Source organism: Zophobas morio, unplaced genomic scaffold, assembly GCF_036711695.1.
Source record: "Zophobas morio isolate AGI-343-1 ecotype UQ-CSIRO unplaced genomic scaffold, CSIRO_AGI_Zmor_V1 ptg000006l, whole genome shotgun sequence".
Taxonomy (NCBI): Eukaryota; Metazoa; Arthropoda; class Insecta; order Coleoptera; family Tenebrionidae; genus Zophobas; species Zophobas morio.
Window position 1 is genome coordinate 12742765 of NW_026972111.1, and position 20727 is coordinate 12763491.

A 20727-nucleotide genomic window follows, 5' to 3' on the forward strand; every position below is an offset into this window, starting at 1 on the left:
TCTTCAATGTTACTATTTTTCAATTTTTCAAATTTTGACGTTGCTAAATTTTCAGTTTTCCGATTTCTCAATTAATCTATTTTTGATTTTCCCATTTCTGGACTTCTCCAAGTTTCTATTTTTCAGTTCTTCAGTTCTTCGATTTTTCGACTTTGCTTTTTTGGTTTTTCGATTTCTCAATTTTCCAGTTTTTTCATTTCTCAATTTTTGGATATTTCTTTCAGTTTTGGAATTTTTCAATATTTCGTTTATTCGACTTTTCGATCTTTCGACTTCTGGATTTTTCGATTTTTAATTTTTTCGATTTTCAGTTTTTCGTTTTTTAAACATTTTTCAATTTTTCGACTGTTTTATATTCGATTTCTCAATTTTTCAACTTTTCGATATTTTAATTTTTCAATTTTTAAAATTCTAGATTTTTCGATTCCTCGAGTTTTCCCTTGTTCTTCTATACATATTTTAATTCTTCAATTTTCCGAATTTTTAATTTTTTGAGATCTCGATTTATCGAGATTCGGATGTTTCTATGTTTTGATTTTTCAATCTCTTGATTTATCAATTTTTCCATTTTTAACTTTCCAACTTCTCAACTTTTCTACTCCTCGATTTCACGTTCTTTTGATTTTTCAATGTTCGATTTTTGGATTTCTCGGTTTTCGATTTTTTACTTTTCGGCTTTTCGATTTTTCGATTTTTGAATTATCCGATTTTTCAATTTTCCAAGTGTTTTAATTGTCGAGTTTTCCATTTCTCGATTTGTTGATTTTTCAGTTTTTCAATTTTTAAATTTTAGATTTTCTGATTTTTTGATGTTTAGATTTCTCTATTTTATTTTAACTTTTCAGTTTTTAAAATTTTTGGTTTTTCGATTTCTCGAGTTTTCAGTTCTTTTATATTTCAACTGTTCAATTTTCGGAATTTTTAAATTTTCGAATTTCCATTTTTTTTTAATTTTTCGATTTTCCAATTTTTCGATGTTTTAATTTTTTAATTATTCGATTGTTCAGTTTCTCGATTTTTAAATTTTAGATTTTCCAATTGTTATTTTTTTTATTTTTTCATGTTTGGATTTCTCGATTTTACAATTTTTCAATATTTTCAAGATCGCGGCCGAGTGACAAAATAACCTAGCTATTTGGACAAAAACGTTTTAACAATATTTGGTATAACAGTAAAACACAATTTACAAAATAACTTATATTTTCATATGACGAATTTTACATTCTGTATGTATTAGTACGTTGGTTTTCATTTGCAAAACATGGCGTCCTGTAAAATGATTGGTGTTATCATTATTACTGCCTATTCAAAAATTGACAAATAAGTACAATTAAAAAACAGGCTCCCAATATGATAGCTTTTCGCTTTACACCAAGGTCTTTGTCAAAGGTAACCTTATAACCGGTGGTAAAACCCCATCTTGTTACATCCACAATTTTTCCAACTTTCGTTAGCAAATCAGGTAACGTTATTTGAAACTTCTTGCAACGAAACATACGTTGACAACCTCTTAGTACCAACATAACATTTTCTCGTGGACCACAGAGAGCTAGAATAAAATCGTAGTCATTGTATTCTTGTTGAATGCTTCCTATCAAATTCCCCGGAGGTGAAAACACTTCCATTCGCTATAAGTTGAATAGATTTCATTTTATATATCATGAAGTGTCTATCAAAAAGTACTTGAAGATCATTACAGCATTGGCACCTTTGGGTTGCTGGGTGTAGAAATCGAATAACTTCGTTACCTGCGGCATCTGAAATTTTTAGCTGATACCGAAATTCTTGTCTACAACAAACTTTTGAAATACAGGTAGAACATCTAGACCCATAATCTTCAACAACTAAGTATATTATATTTTGGTTGTCCATTATTTCAAATTTATTAATTAATTTACAAAAACCTGAAAATGCGGGTCAATAAAAGACGTATGTAGAACTATTGGTTGCTTCTGCTTTTACCTTCTGTTTTGTGTATAATTAATTCATCCAAATTTTCAAGATCTTGTAATTCTACAACACCAGCTTTATTTAATAAAAAAACAGTATTTGATTTACCTCTAGGGACACGAGAAGTTAATGAGGTTAAATCAGCACTATGGAATGAGTCTTCATCAGTAAAAGATAAGTCTTCATTAATCGGGAACGTCATTTATTTGAAATTAAAATAAAGCTATCTCTAGATGTGCTGCAGTTAGATGCGCATAAGAAATTCATCTGAACAATTCAAGACATTTGTTTGTTTTTGTATGATAGAGCACATCCAAACACGACAGTAGTGACAGTACTAAAACACACAAAAATCAAAGTTGTATTATAGTAGATTTGACAATAAGGTAGCTTGATGGTCGTTTTTAATTATTTAAATAATAATTATTATTTAAACAATTAATTATAATTAATAAGTTTATCTGGGATAAACTCATTAATTTGAAAGAATTAGACTTCTGTCGTAAAACGTTTGTATTGTTTTTACTTCTCGAACGTAAGCTAAGTACCTAAGTAGTGTTTTCTCGACGTTTCATGAACCCTACAGTTCGAAAAAATTAGGTCTCCTGTTTCCGTTTATTTGTTTATCAGGCGTCTGTGTCGATTGTTATTAGACAGACAACCTCCGAAATTACTGAATCGGTTTGTCAAATTTTATATGTTGTACCATCGGGGACACGGAAAACTGGGCAGAGGTGTCAAAATTTCTAAACCAGACCTTAGCTATTCATAACCACGCTTTTAATGTTTGGCGTGTTTCTCATTTTGACACTGACAAAGTCGAAGTTTTATTAAATTTGTTTCAATTATATTAACATGATTTGTTAAAAATAGATACAGCTGGCATGTCGAACCAATTGATATACTTCAAAGTTAATTTAACAGTTTTTTTCGAAACTATCAATCATATTGACGCTAAAGGTGCATTTACATTGACATTTTTTGAAATGATAAGAACAGACTGCCCAGAATTCCATGTCCCTCATATTACGAGTATATTACCAATTAAAGCTCACAATTTTTCACAGTAAATGTTACTTGAATTTTATAAAATAATACTCCTACACTTGTGGTTTATGAATCCGTCTTGATTTTTACACTATGTATCCGGATTTTTGGAAAAAAAATCATCCCCTTCAGGTTCCGCTCGAGAAGTTATAAAATTCGCAGAATTAATAAAACATTTTTACATTTACAAATTTGTTTTTATTTATCTTCAAATCAACCTTTTTCTGTTAGACTTTCCCAGTTATTGTCCAGAAAGGTCGAATACTGAAAAAATCTTTTTACACAATTCTCTCCTTTGTCCAGGTCGTATCCACAAATGTTTTTTTCTAAAAATTTAGGTTCAGATGGGCGCCACGCTTACAAATTTCTTTAAAATTCGCTCAAAAATCGGCCGTTTGAGTAAATGTTGACCAAGGAAATTTCTTATGAAAATATGGGTTTTAAGGTTTGTAGGCAGATTAGAAATAACTTTAAAACTCCGGGTCCAAATTAGGATTTTTTCTGAACTGAAAATAGGGTAGCACCCGGATCAGATCCAGATTTTGAAAATAATCCGTATCGAGTGAACATCACTAGTTCATTCTGTTTTTGGGAGATCCTTGATCAGATTTTACGTTTATTTATTCTTGTTGTTGAAATACTTTGTGGATGTAAAACTACTAGCATTAATTAACACACGACAAACTTAGATCTGCTCTATCGAATTTGTTATTTTCATTTGTCTCTTTCACTTTAAATGTTCTAGTTCTTCAGTGCAGTGATTAAGAATGCTAAATCTTCAGAAAATTTCAATTCTGCCTTTAGTTATCTCCAATGTAGGTGTAGTACCAAATAATTTCTTAGTTGAGAATTTGAAATCTTTACTGAGTCAGTGGTGGGTCTTAATAATAATAAATTTATTGATCCCAACAGGATAAAACACATTACAGGAACCGTAAAATAACTTAAAATATAATTAGAAATCAAGGTAACTTTAATTTAATTTAAGATTTTAACAATTCCTACTTACCTACCTGTAAGTTTTGCCTTTTTTCTTAACATACGTACCTAGTCTTCTTTTCAGAACAAGAAACGTAAAACATATCTGAAATGGTAAACTTTTGTAGTAAACAACTTAAATCCTCTACTTTTCTTCTACAAGCCTTTTAAATACGGCACAAGTTGAACATCCAAGTTACTATCAACGGCAACTTGGCAACAGAGTCTATAATTGACAATTTTCAGCTTTAAAACAACGCAAACTTCAACGTCAACAGCAAGTTTATAAATCCCACTTTAGACATTTTCCTAACTCTTTGGTGGCTGAAATTGTAAGAGAAGATGGGATTATAAATGCCTTTTTTTGGATTTTTTTTTGAAAAAAGAATTTTTATAAAGAAATTACTTAAATTTCAAATTTAAAATTATCTTCATCTACGATATCTATGTTCGAGATTGTACAATTACAGCATACCGATTTGTGTGCTTTGTGCTAGCGACCCCGATCAACATGATTAAACTTTTCGAGGAATTAATTATTATATATTTTTTATAACATTGGAAGGAGACTTGTCAATAACATTTAAAGTAAAATGATTGCGTTGTCTGTGATTCTACCCACAGGTCGTTACCACAAATAATCTTCCGGTAATAAAATTTTATTAGCATGCAAAAATATTAATTGAACACACAACCAAAACTAAAAAAAATTAGCTAAAAAAGTTGATCACTTGATCCCTGTTGTCAAATAGTTTCAGACTGGGAAATATGTTAAGAAATGTAGCTTAATTTTTAATGATTTTGAGCTTTTTAAGATATTCTTTTTATTAATGATGAAAATTAAAGATTAAATTCTTTGACCAGAAAATGGTGTCTTTCTATATTTAAATACTAATTTCTGTGCCCCTCAAGAATTTGCTATTGAAGTTAAGAATATAAAATAATCTTCTAGACCTCAGTGAGAATGCGAAAATATTTAAAAATGTAGATAGAATCTTCAGTGCATATGCTGGTCCTGTCTGGTACTGCGATAGCTTTTGATGTGTTAGTGTACCAAAAAACGTTATTATGTAAATTATTATCAGTGCTGTTGTACTTGTAATAAATTAGTGGGAGTTAATAAATTTAAAATGTTTTTATAACTCAAAAACTGTGATACTCACTCTATTGCAACTTCATGCAAATTTCAACCCATTTTCGACGATTTTCGAAATTTTAAATTTAGTTTCTTGTAGATTTCGGGCTGCAAAAGTCAATTTCGGCCTCATTTCTTTGATAACTCAAACCGTTTTTCCAGAATTGCCCATTGAAATATCGCAATTTTTAGAAATTTCAAAAAATTCGCCTTTTACTCTGAATATTTCGAAAATGTTGCTCTGTGACCCAAAAAACGCTATATTTTTGGAATCACCACGTTAAATTTATAACCCTGAAGTTTTTGACAATTTTTAGACGATTTATGCAAGAATGAATTTTGAAACATCGCCATTTTTAAAAATATAAAAAAAATTGAATTTCATACCGAATTTTTTGAAAATATTGCAGCACGTTAAGATTTATAATTTTTAGACGAATTCAAACGGTTTAGATTTCGAGTTTTTGCCTGAAAAACTTTTGTATTCCAGAGAGAGTAATAGTGTCCCAGCGCCCACCCACAAATAAGCTTAAGGGGTTGAAATATGAATATCACATTTATGCGTTATACTATTATAATGAGCGTTCAAATGAAAACGACGTCAAGGTGGCTTTGTAAATGTGAATTTAGGGCTTAGTGAATGATTCGTTCACATTTCCAAAGCCAACTTGACGTCGTTTTTATTTGAACGCTCGTTAAATCGACAGTTTAATGCTATTGGAGACCTAAGAAGAGCATTTGTTTTATGATTTATTGTGTAAAGCAAATTTTACTGGCGTATGTTTGGGTGTGGTACCAGAAAATTTAATTGGTTTAGAAGCTTTGGCAGTTAACCTGGGTATTAAGCAAATTGTAGGTATAAGAAACGAATGATTAAATAACATTTCTTCGAATGGCAAATGAACTACCACGAAACCTAGATAGTAATGTCAAATGGTCAATACTTCGGGAAGGATAAGTTTTATTTTCCACGTAGGCTAAAAACTTCTAAAATGTTCAAAATAGGATACCACATACCACATAAGAACCGCATATTCAATCCTAGATCTAACTATTGAATAAAATAGTTTTTTAAGAGCGCAATCATCTCAGAAATCCTTGCAGTTTCTATGCTTAAACCTATATGTGGTCGTTCGTTTTCTTGACCACATCTGTAATCTGACTCACAAATGTGTTTGCTGTCAAAAGGTACCTCCCAAGTCTTTGAAACTATCTACTTTTTTAGTGAAGTACCCATTTATATTATAATAAATAATAGTGTAACAATTTGGTTAATAGTGTGAAGTGATTTTGTGCACCCCAAGTGTATGTATAGAATGGTTTCGAGTAGTCTGGCGAAAATGTACGATTTTAACTATGTTTTAAGTTTCTTGTTGTGAAAAGATGGCTATGTATATTAAGAAAAAAAAGGCAAACTATAAACCCCGCTCACTCACCCTATCTCAATTCTGATGATTTTTTTTTATTCGTCGTAAGCCGAGAGGCGGAGCTTAATTGAAAAATCCTTATTTTCTACGAGAAATATGAAATATGTTCTTAAGTAACCGTGTTATACAAAGAAAACTAAATGTATTAACTAAAAAAGAAAACCGAAAGAGAAGCCCGACCCATCCATCTCGATCTCAATCGTCATGAATTTTTTATTCGTTGTCAGACCGAGGGGCGGAGCGTAATTGCAAATAAGATATTTCTCTAAACAAATTTACCATTTTAAACATATTTTAAGTTTCTTGTTGTGAAAAGATGACTATACATTAATATGTGTATTGTGTAGTAATCTTTTAGTAGAAAAAAAAAGGCAAAATTGGAGCCCTTGTAGTTATACCTAATCTGTTTTTGAGACGAATAGCAATAAATCTTGTTGATTTAAACATCGAGAACTGTCTTTATCTAACAATGCATAAGTCCTGACCGAAAGCGACAGTGTAGAAAATGATGGCAGCTATTTAAAATATGAGGGTTTCGGTGATCAGGTGATTAAATGTCTTAAATATTAGTGGACCTCATTATCTCTATCAAAATTTGATTTTATTTGATTTTCGTGGAATTAGTGCTATAAACCAAAAAAATGTCGTCCCTACTTCAGGGGATTTTCCTTCAAGTTGGCATCACTGCTCACTACCGCAACACAGAATCGCAATGTGATTGGTTGAAAACCTTACGTCAACGGCAACGTAACGGCGAACAGCAACGTCAGCGACAAGTTTGTAAATCGACCTTTTATAGTTTGCCAAACTTCTGTTGATCTAGAGCTACCGATATATGAATGAATTTATTTGATTGCATTTCTTCTTCCAGAACATTTTTTTTTCGTTTTATCTTATTTCTCACTTTTCTGTTTTTTCTTTGTATTTCGTGTAATTGTCTTCTGTTGAACTAATTCTGTAATTTCTTCCGTTGCCCATGGTCGCGTTTTTTTTTTTTTTTGTTCTGATACCCCCTCTGAGACCCTTTTGCCAACCTTTAACCACTACAAGGCCAACTTGATTTTTTTTTTAATAGCACGAGGGATCAAATTTAATATTTTGTAAAGAAGCAAAATTCAAATACTTTTATCTGTGTACCAAATTGCAATGAGTTCTGATAAACCGTTCTCGCGATATTCAACTGCTTCCATACTTTTTTAGCAATCCTGTATAGCACATGTAATATACAGGGTTGTAGGTTATATTACGTGTAATATAACCTCCATTTTAAGCTTATCAAATTAAAAATGCACTATAGAAAACCCAAATCAAGTTCGTCCGTTGCCATAGCAACAAAAGCACCGTTGCCTAGAAAACACTAATGTTTGATCAATCAAAACCACGCGTAGACTCCCTTAGCAACGTCCCCCTATTTTTGATTTTATCTTAGAAATGTCTGCCGGCGTCGTCAATCCCTGTTGCAAAAAGTGTCCAAACGAACAAAATGTACAAAACGTCGAGACTCCCACAACACCGTCTCCTGAACCGGATCCTGTCTCCCAACCTCCCGTTCCTAATAACCTAAGACCCGTTCCAGGTGCAACTGCTCCGTGTTATTTGCCCCAACCCGAAGATGCCATCCCAGCAAACGAAGACACGTCAATGGGACCAATTGGACCATGGGCGACCGGCAGAGTTGATTGGAGCCCCATGGCTGGACTTACTGGAACACGACCCGTAGTCGACAAATACTCGATTGCGAGGTACAGCGAAGGGGAATGGAGAAGACACAACAAGGAAATTTTGGACATGTCGGCCCGAGAACAACACAGAATGAACCTGTAAGGCAAACTTTCAAACATCTACGACACTCATTTTGCTTGTTATGCGTTTTTTGAAGTATTGACTGGAATGGCCGCCAGTGCTTGATCCAAACCACTGCTGACGTCGACAAAAAGCAAGAAGACAACACCAAGAAGCTACGCCAAAGAGAACAAGAAGTCCATCGCTGGAAGTGCGAAATAGAATCGGAAATAGAAGCAATGTCTGAAGAAATAACACAAACAGAAGAGCAGCGGCGCAGATTGAAACAGGCATCCAAGGTGCTGCAGCTGCCAGAGTCCATCGCTGGTGAATGCTTGGAAAGGAGAAGCGGGCGATTAGACACGGAGATTGTGCGTGACGAAGTCGAAGTCGAGCTAATAAGAGAACTAGCTTTGACAGCAGAGATTCGAGAGACGTTCACTAGGACTTTGAAGGACATTGAAGCGCAGCTTGTTGAGGACAAAACTGCTAAGCAAAGACTGGAATATGATTGGAGCGACAAAACGGTGGCACACGAGATTGAGGCGTTGAATATTTTGCTCAACAATAGTTCGAATACGATGTTGTTTAAACCAGGGTCTGTAATATTTCCCGACGATCAGTCTACTCCAGAATATTGGACACACTTTACCGAAGAAACCTTGACGGAAGCTAAAGCTACAAGACAAAGGTCGGAAACTTTGAGGGCCACGTTGGACGCAATCTTGATCAACGCTGCCAGAGATTTGAGATCGCAAGCTGATAAAGTTGAACTAGCTCTTTCTAGGAGAGTAGCATGTGTGGAAGAGATGACCCAGAAATTGGAATATGAATTGAAAAAGGTGAATTCCAAGATTAGACTCTTTCGAGATTTATAAATTACGTTTTCACAAATTTTCAGGTACTGAAAGACTTGGCTGATGTTGAAATTCTTGTAATAGATCTTCGCAATGCCATTAGAAGAATGGACATCCCAATGAAAAAAGCGCAAACGAGACTCGATAATAGACTCGGTCGACCACGAGTTGAAAACTGTCGTGATGTACCTCACTTTGGGTTTGTGCTTGTAATAATAACATACTTACATAATGCAAAAACGTTCTTTTGCAGGCTTATAGAAGAAGTCAAGTTTATTAAAGAAAACATTGCTGCACTTCAAGCGCAACTGAAACAAGCTGAAGAATCTCAAGCCAATCTTATTACAGCACGTAACGATTTGGAACGCGAAATTATGCTCAAACGAAAAACTCTTGAGATTGATAAAGGAAGATCGCAACTAATTCGTTCACATTATCCATCAGCAACAGCATTGTCTGGATATTAAAAAGCATTGAAAAGCATGTGTATCATATTTGTCTTGATAGGGGTATTATATGAAGTTTTTTGAGTGTAAGAACATCCCAACTAAAACGTCATAGCATTGTTAATAAGTATGAGTTATCTGACAATCAATTTGTAAGAAATTATGCTTCTAACTTTCTAAAATGGTACTTGACTTCGGTGTTTAGTATTTTTTGATGTTCAGTTTCCATTTTAATTTGTAAAACTGATAAAGAACTGATTTACTGCAATTTTTAAAGTTTTGGTACCTACTTTTCAAGGGCCGCGAATGCAGTAGTTCGATTAAAAAAAAACAAAACTTTAATGGTCACCAGTTTAGATAAAATTTTTGAAAACTACATCTTTAAATTGCTTTCAAGCATCAAAACTTGAAAGAATTAGATACACGAAAAATATTTAAATACAATATGAGAATATTGTATATTTGTGATTTTTTTTGTAAGGTTGGTAATGTATTTAAAATTTTATAGCATACTTGAGGTCAAATTGAAATTTTGGGCGCCAATTCAGTAGCTGCCATCTTCTCATTGGTTTTTAGATGCGCTCATGTCAAAATTGGCAACTGTGAACTGCTATATTAGCATTGCTGCCAATATCTCAGAATTTTCAACACAAAAATTTACATCAGTCAGTAAAACAGTCACCCGGTATTTTTATGTATAGGATAAGTCAGCTAAAAGGAGACACCTCCAAGAAGTTTTTATTTATTAACCAAAAAAAAAAATTAATTTTCTAATTACGTTGTTCACTAGTGCATCTTTAGGTAAATTTAATTAAAAATTAAAAAATAAAATAAAAGTTATTCGAGGTGTCCCCTTTTAGTTCACCCACCTGTACATACATGAAAAATAATTATCAATTATTATTGGTAAGTTAATTTTAACCAATTAAATAAATTAACGGATAATTTCGCATACAGCTTAATTAATTAAGCTATAATTATAATTATTATTATTATTTTTTATTATTTTTCACAAAAAAACTGTTTTTACAAAAATATCTTTATCTAACAATGCATGTGCTGACCGAAAGCGACAGTGTAGAAAATGATGGCAGCTATTTAAAATATGAGAGTTTCGGTGATCAGGTGATTAAATGTCTTAAATATTAGTGGACCTCATTATCTCTATCAAAATTTGATTTTCGTGGAATTAGTGCCATAAACCAGAAAAATGTCCTCCCTACTTTAGGGGATTTTCCTTCAAGTTGGCATCATTGCTCACTACCGCAACACAGAACCGCAATGTGATTGGTTGAAAACCTAACGTCAACGGCAACGTAACGGCGAAAGTTATTATAGTTTGCCAAACTGCTGTTGATCTAGAGCTACCGATATATGAATGAATTTATTTGATTGCATTTCTTCTTCCAGAACATATTTTTTTTCGTTTTATCTTATTTCTCACTTCTCTGTTTTTTCTTTGTATTTCGTGTAATTGTCTTCTCTTCTGTTAGACAGAATTTTTTTGTACAATTGATCTTTTTGCTGAACTAATTCTGTAATTTCTTCCGTTGCCCATGATCGCGTTTTTTTTTTTTGTTCTGATACCCCCTCTGAGACCCTTTAGCCAACCTTTAACCCCTACAAGGCCAACTTGATTTTTTTTTTAAATAGCACGAGGGATCAAATTTAATATTTTGCAAAGAAGCAAAATTCAAATACTTTTATCTGTGTACCAAATTGCAATGAGTTGTTCACTAGTGCATCTTTAGGTAAATTTAATTAAAAATTAAAAAATAAAATAAAAGTTAATCGAGGTGTCCCCTTTTAGTTCACCCACCTGTAGATACATGAAAAATAATTATCAATTATTGGTAAGTTAATTTTAACCAATTAAATAAATTAACGGATAATTTCGCATACAACTTAATTAATTAAGCTATAATTATAATTATTATTATTATTTTTTATTATTTTTCACAAAAAAACTGTTTTTACAAAAATATCTTTATGAGATAGACCAAAATATATTGTTAATATTTCTTTAATTATTAAGTCTAAAATTTGATGTTAGATTTCTTACTGCTTGGGTCATTTTAATACCACAACCCAGACATCATGTGTGCATATTTTTTTGTTTTTAAACTTATTTAATTTTTTTTTGTTGTGTGACATCAGCATCACTATGCATGCATAACATAAACCAGTTTGTAGTAGCGACAGTCATGACTGATTTATTATTATTGTACAGATGTTCTACATTTTGTTTTTAGTGTGTCGTTATTATGATGTGCATCTACATAAAATTGGCCATTGTATGTATCACATGTAGTTACAATTTTTATAATGTTAACACTAGATAAAATAAATACTGACAAAATATTGTATGTACAATAGGTATGCGTATTGCGCATAGTAACATTTATACAAAAAATATGTTTCTGAGCTGACGCTATCAAGAAAAACAAAGCTAGTAAAAAAATTCTGGAAGGTTATTTTGACAGAAATTTTAAAATATGGTTTCGTGATTTTTGTTTTGTGATAACTGTTAACCTCTACAAAGTGGCGTAATTAATATCCCGGCAACTCCCGCGTCTTTAAATATCAAATATATTTAAAGCAGATAACTAACGGGAAAAAATATAGACATTCTCAATTTCTCAGTATATGCTTAACTTCCACTGTTTATGTTTAGACTTCGACCGAATTCAACTTTTCGCACGTTCAGATTACAATAAGCATCAGCGGTTAAAAGAAAATGAAATTTGGTTGATTTTGTATCCTCAACGCAGAGGAAATGACACAAAACAATCTTAAAATATCTTCAGGATGTCGCAGAATTCGGTTTGTGCAATTTCAAAATTAAATTGTAAAATATTGTTATACAGTGTTGATTTTTTTTACAAAAATCTGGATGCTAAGGGCAAAAAGTCAACACGGATTTATAAATCAGATATGAAAATTTAAAGAATATTTATTGGGTACAATTTTAAGATTTTTTGGGAAGGCCTTAACCGAACAAATTTTGATTAACGATTTATCATCGTTCCTATAACCCTAAAACGTTTGGAATATTTCAGTACATTCGCTTTTGCCATTTTAAAGTTAAATTATAAAACACAACTTTGATTTTTTTCCCAAAAATCTCGATGTCCAGCGGAAAACTTCAATACGGATTCTATACACATGCATGGAGTATGTAATTTTATAATATTTAAGGAACATAAACGAAAAAAAATTATTAACCATTTACCATGCTTACGATAAATCTTAAAAAGCTTGCAAGTTTTCAAAGCATTTGGTTTTTACAATTTCAAAGTTAAATTGCGAAATGTTGTTATACAATTAAAAAAAAAAAAAAAAAAAAAAAATGTGGGGTGAAACGTACCATTTTCTACTGATTTCAATTTAGAAATTTCCGATAATCCCATCCTTAAATCCGAGTCATTCATGAGATTCGGATTTGAAATTGTTGTTGATATCAAACGTCAAACGTGTACTTTATTTATTATGTTTTGTCAGTGACTATGTATTTAACATCTATACCACTATACTCACTGGTTTTGTTGTACAGTTTGAGGTTATGTTTGGGCAGCAGAAAAATAAAACAGGTAGAAAAAATTTAAACGTTGCGTGAAATATTCTAATAAAGTTTAACTTCATTTAACTTATTCAGATAGCGTAAAATGTCACTGTTGGGAATTTTTTGAGAAGTTTTCTCCACTTAAACTTTCTGCCCACAATGTCCATGATTACAAAATTTGCTCGTACTTTACAACATCAATTTTCCTCATGGTAAACCATGATAGACGTCACAGATTACCACTAGTGCCTTTTAGTTGCGAAAGAACTAACGTTGAAGTTTACTACTGCAAAGACTGTGAGTTCCAAACTGACCTGACACTAATTTTTAAGAAACATCTCAAAGAATATCACAATCTCAACCAACAAAAAAGGGAAGACCTTTTTGAGGAATATGACGCTCTTGAAAACTATAACTGTGAAAACTACAGTTTTGTAACATACTTTCATCTCGCTGAAAACTCTCCAGAAAATAAAAAATGTTCAAAAAGTATAAATCCCGCTTTATATAACACCAAGGACAAAATCTTTTGTAGTGAATGCCACTGTAGATTTAAAAGGAAATACAGCTTAAAAAAACACATGCTTGCAAAGCATATAGACGAAAAAATAATTAAGTGGTTCGAATGTGAGCAGTGCCCATTTAAAACAAAATACAAGACGGCCTTAAAAAGGCACACAAATACACACCACTTGGATGATCACGAGATTAAATGGTATGAATGCAAAGAGTGTGCTTACAAAGCTAAACAAAAGGGCAATTTGAAATATCACATAAATGCTCACCATTTGAGTGAAAAAATAATTAATGCTATAAATTGGTTTGAATGTAAAAAGTGTCCCTACAAAACTAAACATCAATCAGCTTTAAAACTGCACACAAACGTGCACCATCTAAATGAACATGAGATCAAATGGCATGAATGCAACAAATGTTCATGTAAGACTATGTATCATTCCCTTTTAAAAAGCCACATAAATGTGCACCATTTGGATGAAAAAGATATTAAATGGTATGAATGCAGAAGATGCTCATATGAAGTAAACACAGTTCAAGTGTGTATAGCCAGATAAAAACACACCATGTAGAAAAACAGGATATTAAATGGTATAAATGCCAAAAGTGCCCCTATAGAAGTAAGTTTAATTCTGCTTTAAAAAGACACATGGACATACGACATTTCAATGAAAAGAAAACAAAGTATTATGAATGCAAAAAGTGTCCATACAAAGGTAAAACAAATTATTTTTTGAAAAAACACGTCGACCTGGAACATTTGGGTGAAAAAAGTGTTAAAGTGTATCAGTGTCAAGAGTGCCTATACAAAACAAGTGGAATTATCATTTAAAACGTCATATAAATTCGAAACATGAAACTAGGGAATTTTAAAACAAAAACATGAAGTTGAGAAATTGCTTCGATTACTGTACAACTATACTTTTTTAAATTAAAAACTTCCATTTAAGATCAACTGTTTTTATTTAGAAGCAACTCTTTGCTCATTGGTTCAATAATCGTTCCCATCTTCGTAGTAACGGCCAGTTTTATTAGTTTTTTGTAGGCTGTTTCTGGCATGAAAGTATTGCCTATTGGTGCCCTTATGCTAGCCTCAAAATCCTTGACAGTTTTGAAAGGAAAAGGAACCTCTGAAACCATGTCTTCTTTAACTTTGTTTTGTGCATTTTCATTTATGATCAAAAATCTTTTATTATCGTCTTTTCTCGGGATTTTCTTAGGCGCTTTCATCGTGAAACGTCGCTTCTTTCGTTTATTTACTTTAATGCCGGTTCCTCCCCATGAACCCCATCCAGGCAACGTAAGATTAATATTTTTAGGTTTATCTTTATCGGCCTCATTACTCTTATCTTTATTGAATTCTTCGACAATGTCGTCGTCTTCAAAAGCTTCAGAAATTACCGCTCGTTGGTCATCTACTTCTTCATTTGTGACAATATTAGGTATAATTAAATTAGTTGGGTGTTGGTTCGTTTTTTGTTTTTTCTTTTTTAGTGGAACTTTTTTGTATTTTTCTAATTTCTTAACAGTTTCTTCAACATCAAAGCTTAAATCCGAAGTTACAACTTTCTGCTTTCTCTTTTTCAATAAAACACTTTTGTTGCATTCTGGTTGGTCAAATTTAGGTAAATTTGAGTCTACATTTTCGGAATTTTCTAGCCCATCTTCAGTTCTCTCTGCATCCGACTTTTGCGCTATCTTATTTTGTTCCAGCCAGTATTTTCGATATCCGCTAATAAAATCGGCAACTTCTTTTCCAGGTTTGACACCATTTACCCACGGATTAGTTTCATCAATCCCTCTAGGGGCCTTTTCAACGTCTTCATCTTCTTCTTCTGACGAACTTCCATTTGTTTTTGACTTCTGAGTTAGTTCTCGGCTTAGTGTTAACTGTTGGGCCAGATTTTGTCGACTCTATAACAATAATAATAAAAATTAATTAGAATTGTTATTTTTACGCGATAGCAGTGTTTTTATTTTTCTAGCATAAGCTTTAACAATACAAAAAACAGTTTTCCTGTTTTTGTCTGTCTATGGTTAAGCGCTAATCAAAATTTGTTTGTCATCCACGCTAACAATTTGATGACGTCATCGCAAATTTTTACTAGACAAATCCGATTTAAATTTTGTAAAATAATATAAGACTTGTGTTTTATTGAAACGTTTTTTATACCTAATGTAAATTTACTTAAAACTCTGCAATCTTACCTCTTTGTCATATTTAGCTCTAATCTGTTGATTTCTTGCCCACTTCCCTGTACTTTTGTGTCTTAAACTAAACCTTTCCTCGATTCTCGATTTCTCAATTTCCTCTAATTTTTTGAGTGACTCTTCTGGATTAGTTTTCTGCAGCTGCTCAAATTCCTTTAATTTCTTTTTGATTTTCTCTCGTTTCTGTATCCTGCGATACTTTTTACTCTTAATTTTATTCTGTCTCCGAGCCTCAGCCTCCTTATACCCCTGATACGCCCTCATCTTCGCCGCTTCCTTTCGCCTAGCCAACATTTCTTTCATTGTTAAAGGAAACTTCTCTTGTTCTAAATTAATATGATATTCCTCAACTGTAGGCTCATGTTTTTCCAATTCCTCTGTCAGTTTCGACTTCACCCGCCACATACTTGCAGAATTTTCAGACTCTTTTTGGTCCATCTTAACGTCATCGTTCAAAGGGAAAGATAAATTTGTAGAAACTCGGTTTGCAGTCACAGTCGCTTCCCACCTGTCCAACTCTAACCGTGTTTTCTCATAAGCCACCGTTCTGCGAATTTTGTTTGCCTGCGGTTTTTCCAAGGGCCTGGGAAGGGTGTGTGAAGCCTTATGGGCCCTTTTAACATTTTCGCTTATTCGGAGTCGACTTTTCCGGTTTCGCAAAGACTTGGTGAGGTCGTTTATCTTAACAGAACCTTTATCACCGCCACTGGACTTAACTAAGTTGAATTCAGATATTTGCAACGTGGGCTCTGTACGAGATGGTTTTCTAATGTGTTGAGTCTTATTCAAACTAAGAACTTTGTCTACTAATATTTCGTGCTTTTGTGCATCTTCTTCTGTGTAGAAATCTTCGTAATTTTCACTTGTATCACTTTCCATTTTTGAAATATTTGAGAGAAAAGTAGCAGCACCCCGTGCAAATCACTACACGTGTTGTTTGTTTATGGTTTATTTTAGGTTAGGTTGTGTTTTTGTAAATTGACAAATGACGTTACCTAGCTAATTTCATACTTCACTTAATTTAAAATATTATTTTATTAATAACAACTATGTAGTTATCTCTATTGTTCTGTAATATGCTGCTTATCTCATTTTGTTAAATTTTACACAGCTGGTGTGTTAATAATGTAACAAATAATAATAAATTATTATTAAAAAGTAATTGATAAAATAAACGCCAACTTCACACAAGTGTATTTTTCCTTGTCAGTAACAACTTGTAACAGTAGTTTTTTGAAATTTCCAATGTTTTCTCGTTTTGTGGAAACAATAATGCTGAACAAGCAGTTTTTTTTTGTTATCTGATATTTCTGAAGAATATGATGCTCTTGGAAACTATGACTGTGGGAACTGCAGTTTTCATCTCGCTGAGAACTCTCCAGAAATTGAAAAATGTTCCAAAACTATAAATTCCGCTTTATACATAACTAAGGATAAAATCTTGTCTAGTGAACGCCACCGTAGGTTTAAAATGAAATAGAGCATAAAAACACATGCTTGCAAAGCATACAGATGAAAAAATATTTAAGTGGTTTGAATGTTAGCAGTGCCCATTGAAAACAAAATACCAGACGGCTTAAAAAGGGATACAAATACACATCACTTGGATGAACACGAGATTAAATGCTATGAATGCAACAACTGTTCATATAGGATTATGTATAATTCTCTTTTAAAAAGTCACATAAATGTGCATCATTTGGATTAAAAAGATATTAAATAGTATGAATGCAAAAAAAAGCTCATATAAAAGTAAACACAGTTCAAGTGTGTATAGCCAGTATGTAGTAAAAACACACCATATAGACGAACAGGATATTAAATGGTATAAATGTCAAAAGTGCCCCTATAGAAGTACCTTTAATTCTGCTTTAAAAAAACACATGGATATATGACATTTCAATGAAAAGAAAACAAAGTATTATGAATGCAAAAAGTGTCCATACAAAGGTAAAACAAATTATTTTTTGAAAAAACACGTCGACCTGGTACATTTGCGTGAAAAAAGTGTTAAAGTGTGAGTGTCAAGAGTGCCTGTACAAAACTAAGTGGAATTATCATTTAAAACATCACATAAATTCGAAACATGAAATTAGGAAATTTTAAAAAACAAAAACATGAAGAGAATATATTTGCTACTGATGAGAAATTAGTTCAACTGCTGTACAACTATACATTTTTTTAAATTAACAACTTCCATTTAAAATCAACTGTTTTTATTTAAAAGCAAATCTTTGCTCATTGGTTCAATTATCGTTCCCATTTTTGTAGTAACGGCCGGTTTTATTAGTTTTTTGTACGCTGTTTCTGGCATGAAAGTATTGCTTATTGGTGCCCTTACGCTAGCCTCAAAATCCTTGACAGTTTTGAAAGGAAAAGGAACCTCTGAAACCATGTGTTCTTTAACTTTGTTTTGTGCACTTTCATTTATGATCAAAAATCCTTTATTATCGTCTTTTCTCGGGATTTTCTTAGGCGCCTTTAACGTGAAACGTCGCTTCTTTCGTTTATTTACTTTAACGCCGGTTCCTCCCCATGAACCCCATCCAGGCAGTGTAAGATTAATATTTTTAGGTTTATCTTTATCAGCCTCATTACTTTTATCTTTATTGAATTCGTCAACAATATCGTCGTCTTCAAAAGCTTCAGAAATTACCGCTCGTTGGTCATCTACTTCTTCATTTGTCACTATATTAGGTATGGCGGTTGCTAAATTAGTTGGGTTAATTTTCAAATATTTTTCAGGATCAATATCACAGGGTTTCTGTTTGGTTTGTGAGGACAAAATAGTTTTCAAATTTGATAACTCTTCATTGCTTCTGATTTCTGCATCTATATTTTCAATTAGTGCTTCATCAATTTGGGGAGTTTTTTTCTGTATGGGTAAAGACAAATCCACCTTTACTTTATCTTTTGCGACCTCACGTTGTAGTTTCGCCAATGTTTTTGGAACCAACTTCTTTTTTAACTGTTTTACGTTCCTTAACATTTTCTTCTTTAATTTATTTTCTGCTCTCTTGAACATATCTTCAACTGCTTCACCATTTTCTACAAGGCTCACTTCCCATTCTGATGTTGATTTTGAGTTGTTCATCTGTTCATTCCTTTTTTGTTTTTTCTTTTTTTGTGGAACTTTTTTGTCCTTTTCTAGTTTTTCAACAGTTTCTTCAACGTCAAAGCTTAAATCCGAAGTTACAACTTTTTGCTTTTTCTTCTTCAATAAAACATTTTTGTTGGATTCTGGTTGGTCAAGTTTAATTAAATTTGAGTCTACATTTTCGGAATTTTCTAACACATCTTCAGTTTTTTCTGCATCCGATTTTTGCGCTGTCTTATTTTGTTCCAGCCAGTATTTTCGATATCCGCTAATAAAATCGGCAACTTCTTTTCCAGGTTTGACACCATTTACCCATGGATTAGTTTCATCAATCCCCATTGGGGCTTTTTCAACGTCTTCATCTTCTTCTTCTGACGAACTTCCATTGGTTTTTGACTTCTGGGTCAGGTCTCGGCTTAGTGTCAACTGTTGGGCCAGATTTTGTCGACTCTAAAATAATAACAATAATAAAAATTAATTGCAACTGCTACTTTTCGAGACAGTAATATTTTTATTTTTCTAGCGTAAGCTATTAGAGTACAAAAAATAGTTCTGTTGTTTTCGTCTGTCTAACTAAAATTTGTTTGATCATCCACACCAACAATTTGATGACGTCATCTGAAATTTTTGCTAGGCAAACCCAACATAAAATTTGTAAAATAATATAGGACTTTTATCTCATTTAGAATTGCTTGTCTGTCTTTTACACATTTACAGAATTTATTAAATTGTTTATTATAATTATTAAAACTCAAAATATATCTTACCTCTTTGTCATATTTAGCTCTAATCTGTTGATTTCTTGCCCACTTCCCCGTACTTTTATGTCTTAAACTAAACCTCTCCTCGATTCTCGATTTCTCAATTTCTTCTAATTTTTTGAGTGCCTCTTCTGGATTAGTTTTCTGCAGCTGCTCAAACTCCTTTAATTTCTTTTTGATTTTCTCCCGCTTCTGTATCCTGTGATACTTCTTACTCTTAATTTTATTCTGTCTCCGAGCCTTAGCCTCCTTATACCCCTGATACGCCCTCAACTTCGCCGCTTCCTTTCGCCTAGCCAACATTTCTTTCATTGTTAAAGGAAACTCCTCTTGTTCTAAACTAATATGATACTCCTCAACTGTAGGCTCATGTTTTTCCAATTCCTCTGCCAGTTTCGACTTCACCCGCCACATACTTGCAAAATTTTCAGACTCTTTCTGGTCCATCTTGACGTCATCGTTCAAAGGGAACGATAAATTAGTAGAAACTCGGTTTGCAGTCACAGTCGCTTCCCATCTATCCAACTCTAACCGTGTTTTCTCATAAGCCACCGTTCTGCGAATTTTGTTTGCCTGGGGTTTTTCCAAGGGCTTGGGAAGGGTGTGTGAAGCCTTATGGGCTCTTTTAACATTTTCGCTTATTCGGAGTCGACTTTTCCGGTTTCGCAAAGACTTGGTCAGGTCGTTTATCTCAACAGAACCTTTATCACCGCCACTGGACTTAACTAAGTTGAATTCAGATATTTGCAACGTGGGCTCTGTACGAGATGGTTTTCTAATGTGTTGAGTCTTATTCAAACGAAGAACTTTGTCTACTAATTTTTCGTGCTTTTGTGCATCTTCTTCTGTGTAGAAATCTTCGTAATTTTCACTTGTATCACTTTCCATTTTTGAAATATTTGAGAGAAAAATAGCAGCACCCGGTGCAAATCACTACACGTGACGTTTATTTTAGGTT

At 32.8% G+C, this 20727-nt stretch overlaps 5 protein-coding genes across 6 annotated transcripts; 2 read left to right on the forward strand and 3 right to left on the reverse strand.

The window, feature by feature from the left end:
• Positions 1-1182: 1182 nt before the first annotated feature.
• On the reverse strand, positions 1183-2278 carry LOC135123120 (phospholipid scramblase 2-like). 2 transcript variants are annotated; one of them, XM_064047632.1, is made up of 5 exons: positions 2059-2278; positions 1963-2013; positions 1684-1904; positions 1329-1628; positions 1183-1269 (listed from the first exon to the last, which is right to left on the reverse strand). In XM_064047632.1, exons 1-5 carry the CDS (start codon positions 2150-2152, stop codon positions 1249-1251), a joined length of 687 nt encoding a protein of 228 aa, XP_063903702.1. In that variant the 5' UTR covers positions 2153-2278; the 3' UTR covers positions 1183-1248. The 2 variants fall into 2 exon arrangements, with proteins under 2 accessions (XP_063903702.1, XP_063903703.1); XM_064047633.1 differs by having other exon boundaries at positions 1183-1549; positions 1749-1904.
• A 5651-nt stretch (positions 2279-7929) lies between these two features.
• On the forward strand, positions 7930-9687 carry LOC135123121 (tektin-4). Its single transcript, XM_064047634.1, has 4 exons — positions 7930-8357; positions 8417-9161; positions 9221-9375; positions 9430-9687. The coding sequence occupies exons 1-4, from the start codon at positions 7969-7971 to the stop codon at positions 9641-9643; spliced, it is 1503 nt and encodes a 500-aa protein (XP_063903704.1). The 5' UTR covers positions 7930-7968; the 3' UTR covers positions 9644-9687.
• Positions 9688-10672: 985 nt separating this feature from the next.
• LOC135123841 (zinc finger Y-chromosomal protein-like) lies at positions 10673-14532 on the forward strand. The gene is made up of 3 exons (XM_064048718.1): positions 10673-10747; positions 13820-14196; positions 14250-14532. Exons 1-3 carry the CDS (start codon positions 10673-10675, stop codon positions 14530-14532), a joined length of 735 nt encoding a protein of 244 aa, XP_063904788.1.
• A 112-nt stretch (positions 14533-14644) lies between these two features.
• On the reverse strand, positions 14645-16858 carry LOC135123646 (U3 small nucleolar RNA-associated protein 14 homolog A-like). Its single transcript, XM_064048483.1, has 2 exons — positions 15909-16858; positions 14645-15614 (listed from the first exon to the last, which is right to left on the reverse strand). The coding sequence occupies exons 1-2, from the start codon at positions 16788-16790 to the stop codon at positions 14652-14654; spliced, it is 1845 nt and encodes a 614-aa protein (XP_063904553.1). The 5' UTR covers positions 16791-16858; the 3' UTR covers positions 14645-14651.
• A 1252-nt stretch (positions 16859-18110) lies between these two features.
• On the reverse strand, positions 18111-20724 carry LOC135123647 (U3 small nucleolar RNA-associated protein 14 homolog A-like). Its single transcript, XM_064048484.1, has 2 exons — positions 19776-20724; positions 18111-19458 (listed from the first exon to the last, which is right to left on the reverse strand). Exons 1-2 carry the CDS (start codon positions 20655-20657, stop codon positions 18118-18120), a joined length of 2223 nt encoding a protein of 740 aa, XP_063904554.1. The 5' UTR covers positions 20658-20724; the 3' UTR covers positions 18111-18117.
• Positions 20725-20727: the final 3 nt, after the last annotated feature.

Coding starts and splice junctions, on each gene's coding strand:
- LOC135123120 (XM_064047632.1), bottom strand. CDS start 2,152: ATGACGTTCCCGATTAATGAAGACTTATCTTTTACTGATGAAGACTCA. Junction 1,905..1,962: donor AATTATACACAAAACAGAAG/GTAAAAGCAGAA, acceptor CCGCATTTTCAG/GTTTTTGTAAATTAATTAAT. Junction 1,629..1,683: donor AATGCTGTAATGATCTTCAA/GTACTTTTTGAT, acceptor TTCAACTTATAG/CGAATGGAAGTGTTTTCACC.
- LOC135123121 (XM_064047634.1), top strand. CDS start 7,969: ATGTCTGCCGGCGTCGTCAATCCCTGTTGCAAAAAGTGTCCAAACGAA. Junction 9,162..9,220: donor TGGAATATGAATTGAAAAAG/GTGAATTCCAAG, acceptor ACAAATTTTCAG/GTACTGAAAGACTTGGCTGA. Junction 9,376..9,429: donor CGTGATGTACCTCACTTTGG/GTTTGTGCTTGT, acceptor GTTCTTTTGCAG/GCTTATAGAAGAAGTCAAGT.
- LOC135123841 (XM_064048718.1), top strand. CDS start 10,673: ATGCATGTGCTGACCGAAAGCGACAGTGTAGAAAATGATGGCAGCTAT. Junction 10,748..13,819: donor ATGAGAGTTTCGGTGATCAG/GTGATTAAATGT, acceptor GAATGTGAGCAG/TGCCCATTTAAAACAAAATA. Junction 14,197..14,249: donor GATGAAAAAGATATTAAATG/GTATGAATGCAG, acceptor AAGTGTGTATAG/CCAGATAAAAACACACCATG.
- LOC135123646 (XM_064048483.1), bottom strand. CDS start 16,790: ATGGAAAGTGATACAAGTGAAAATTACGAAGATTTCTACACAGAAGAA. Junction 15,615..15,908: donor GAGCTAAATATGACAAAGAG/GTAAGATTGCAG, acceptor TTATTGTTATAG/AGTCGACAAAATCTGGCCCA.
- LOC135123647 (XM_064048484.1), bottom strand. CDS start 20,657: ATGGAAAGTGATACAAGTGAAAATTACGAAGATTTCTACACAGAAGAA. Junction 19,459..19,775: donor GAGCTAAATATGACAAAGAG/GTAAGATATATT, acceptor TTATTATTTTAG/AGTCGACAAAATCTGGCCCA.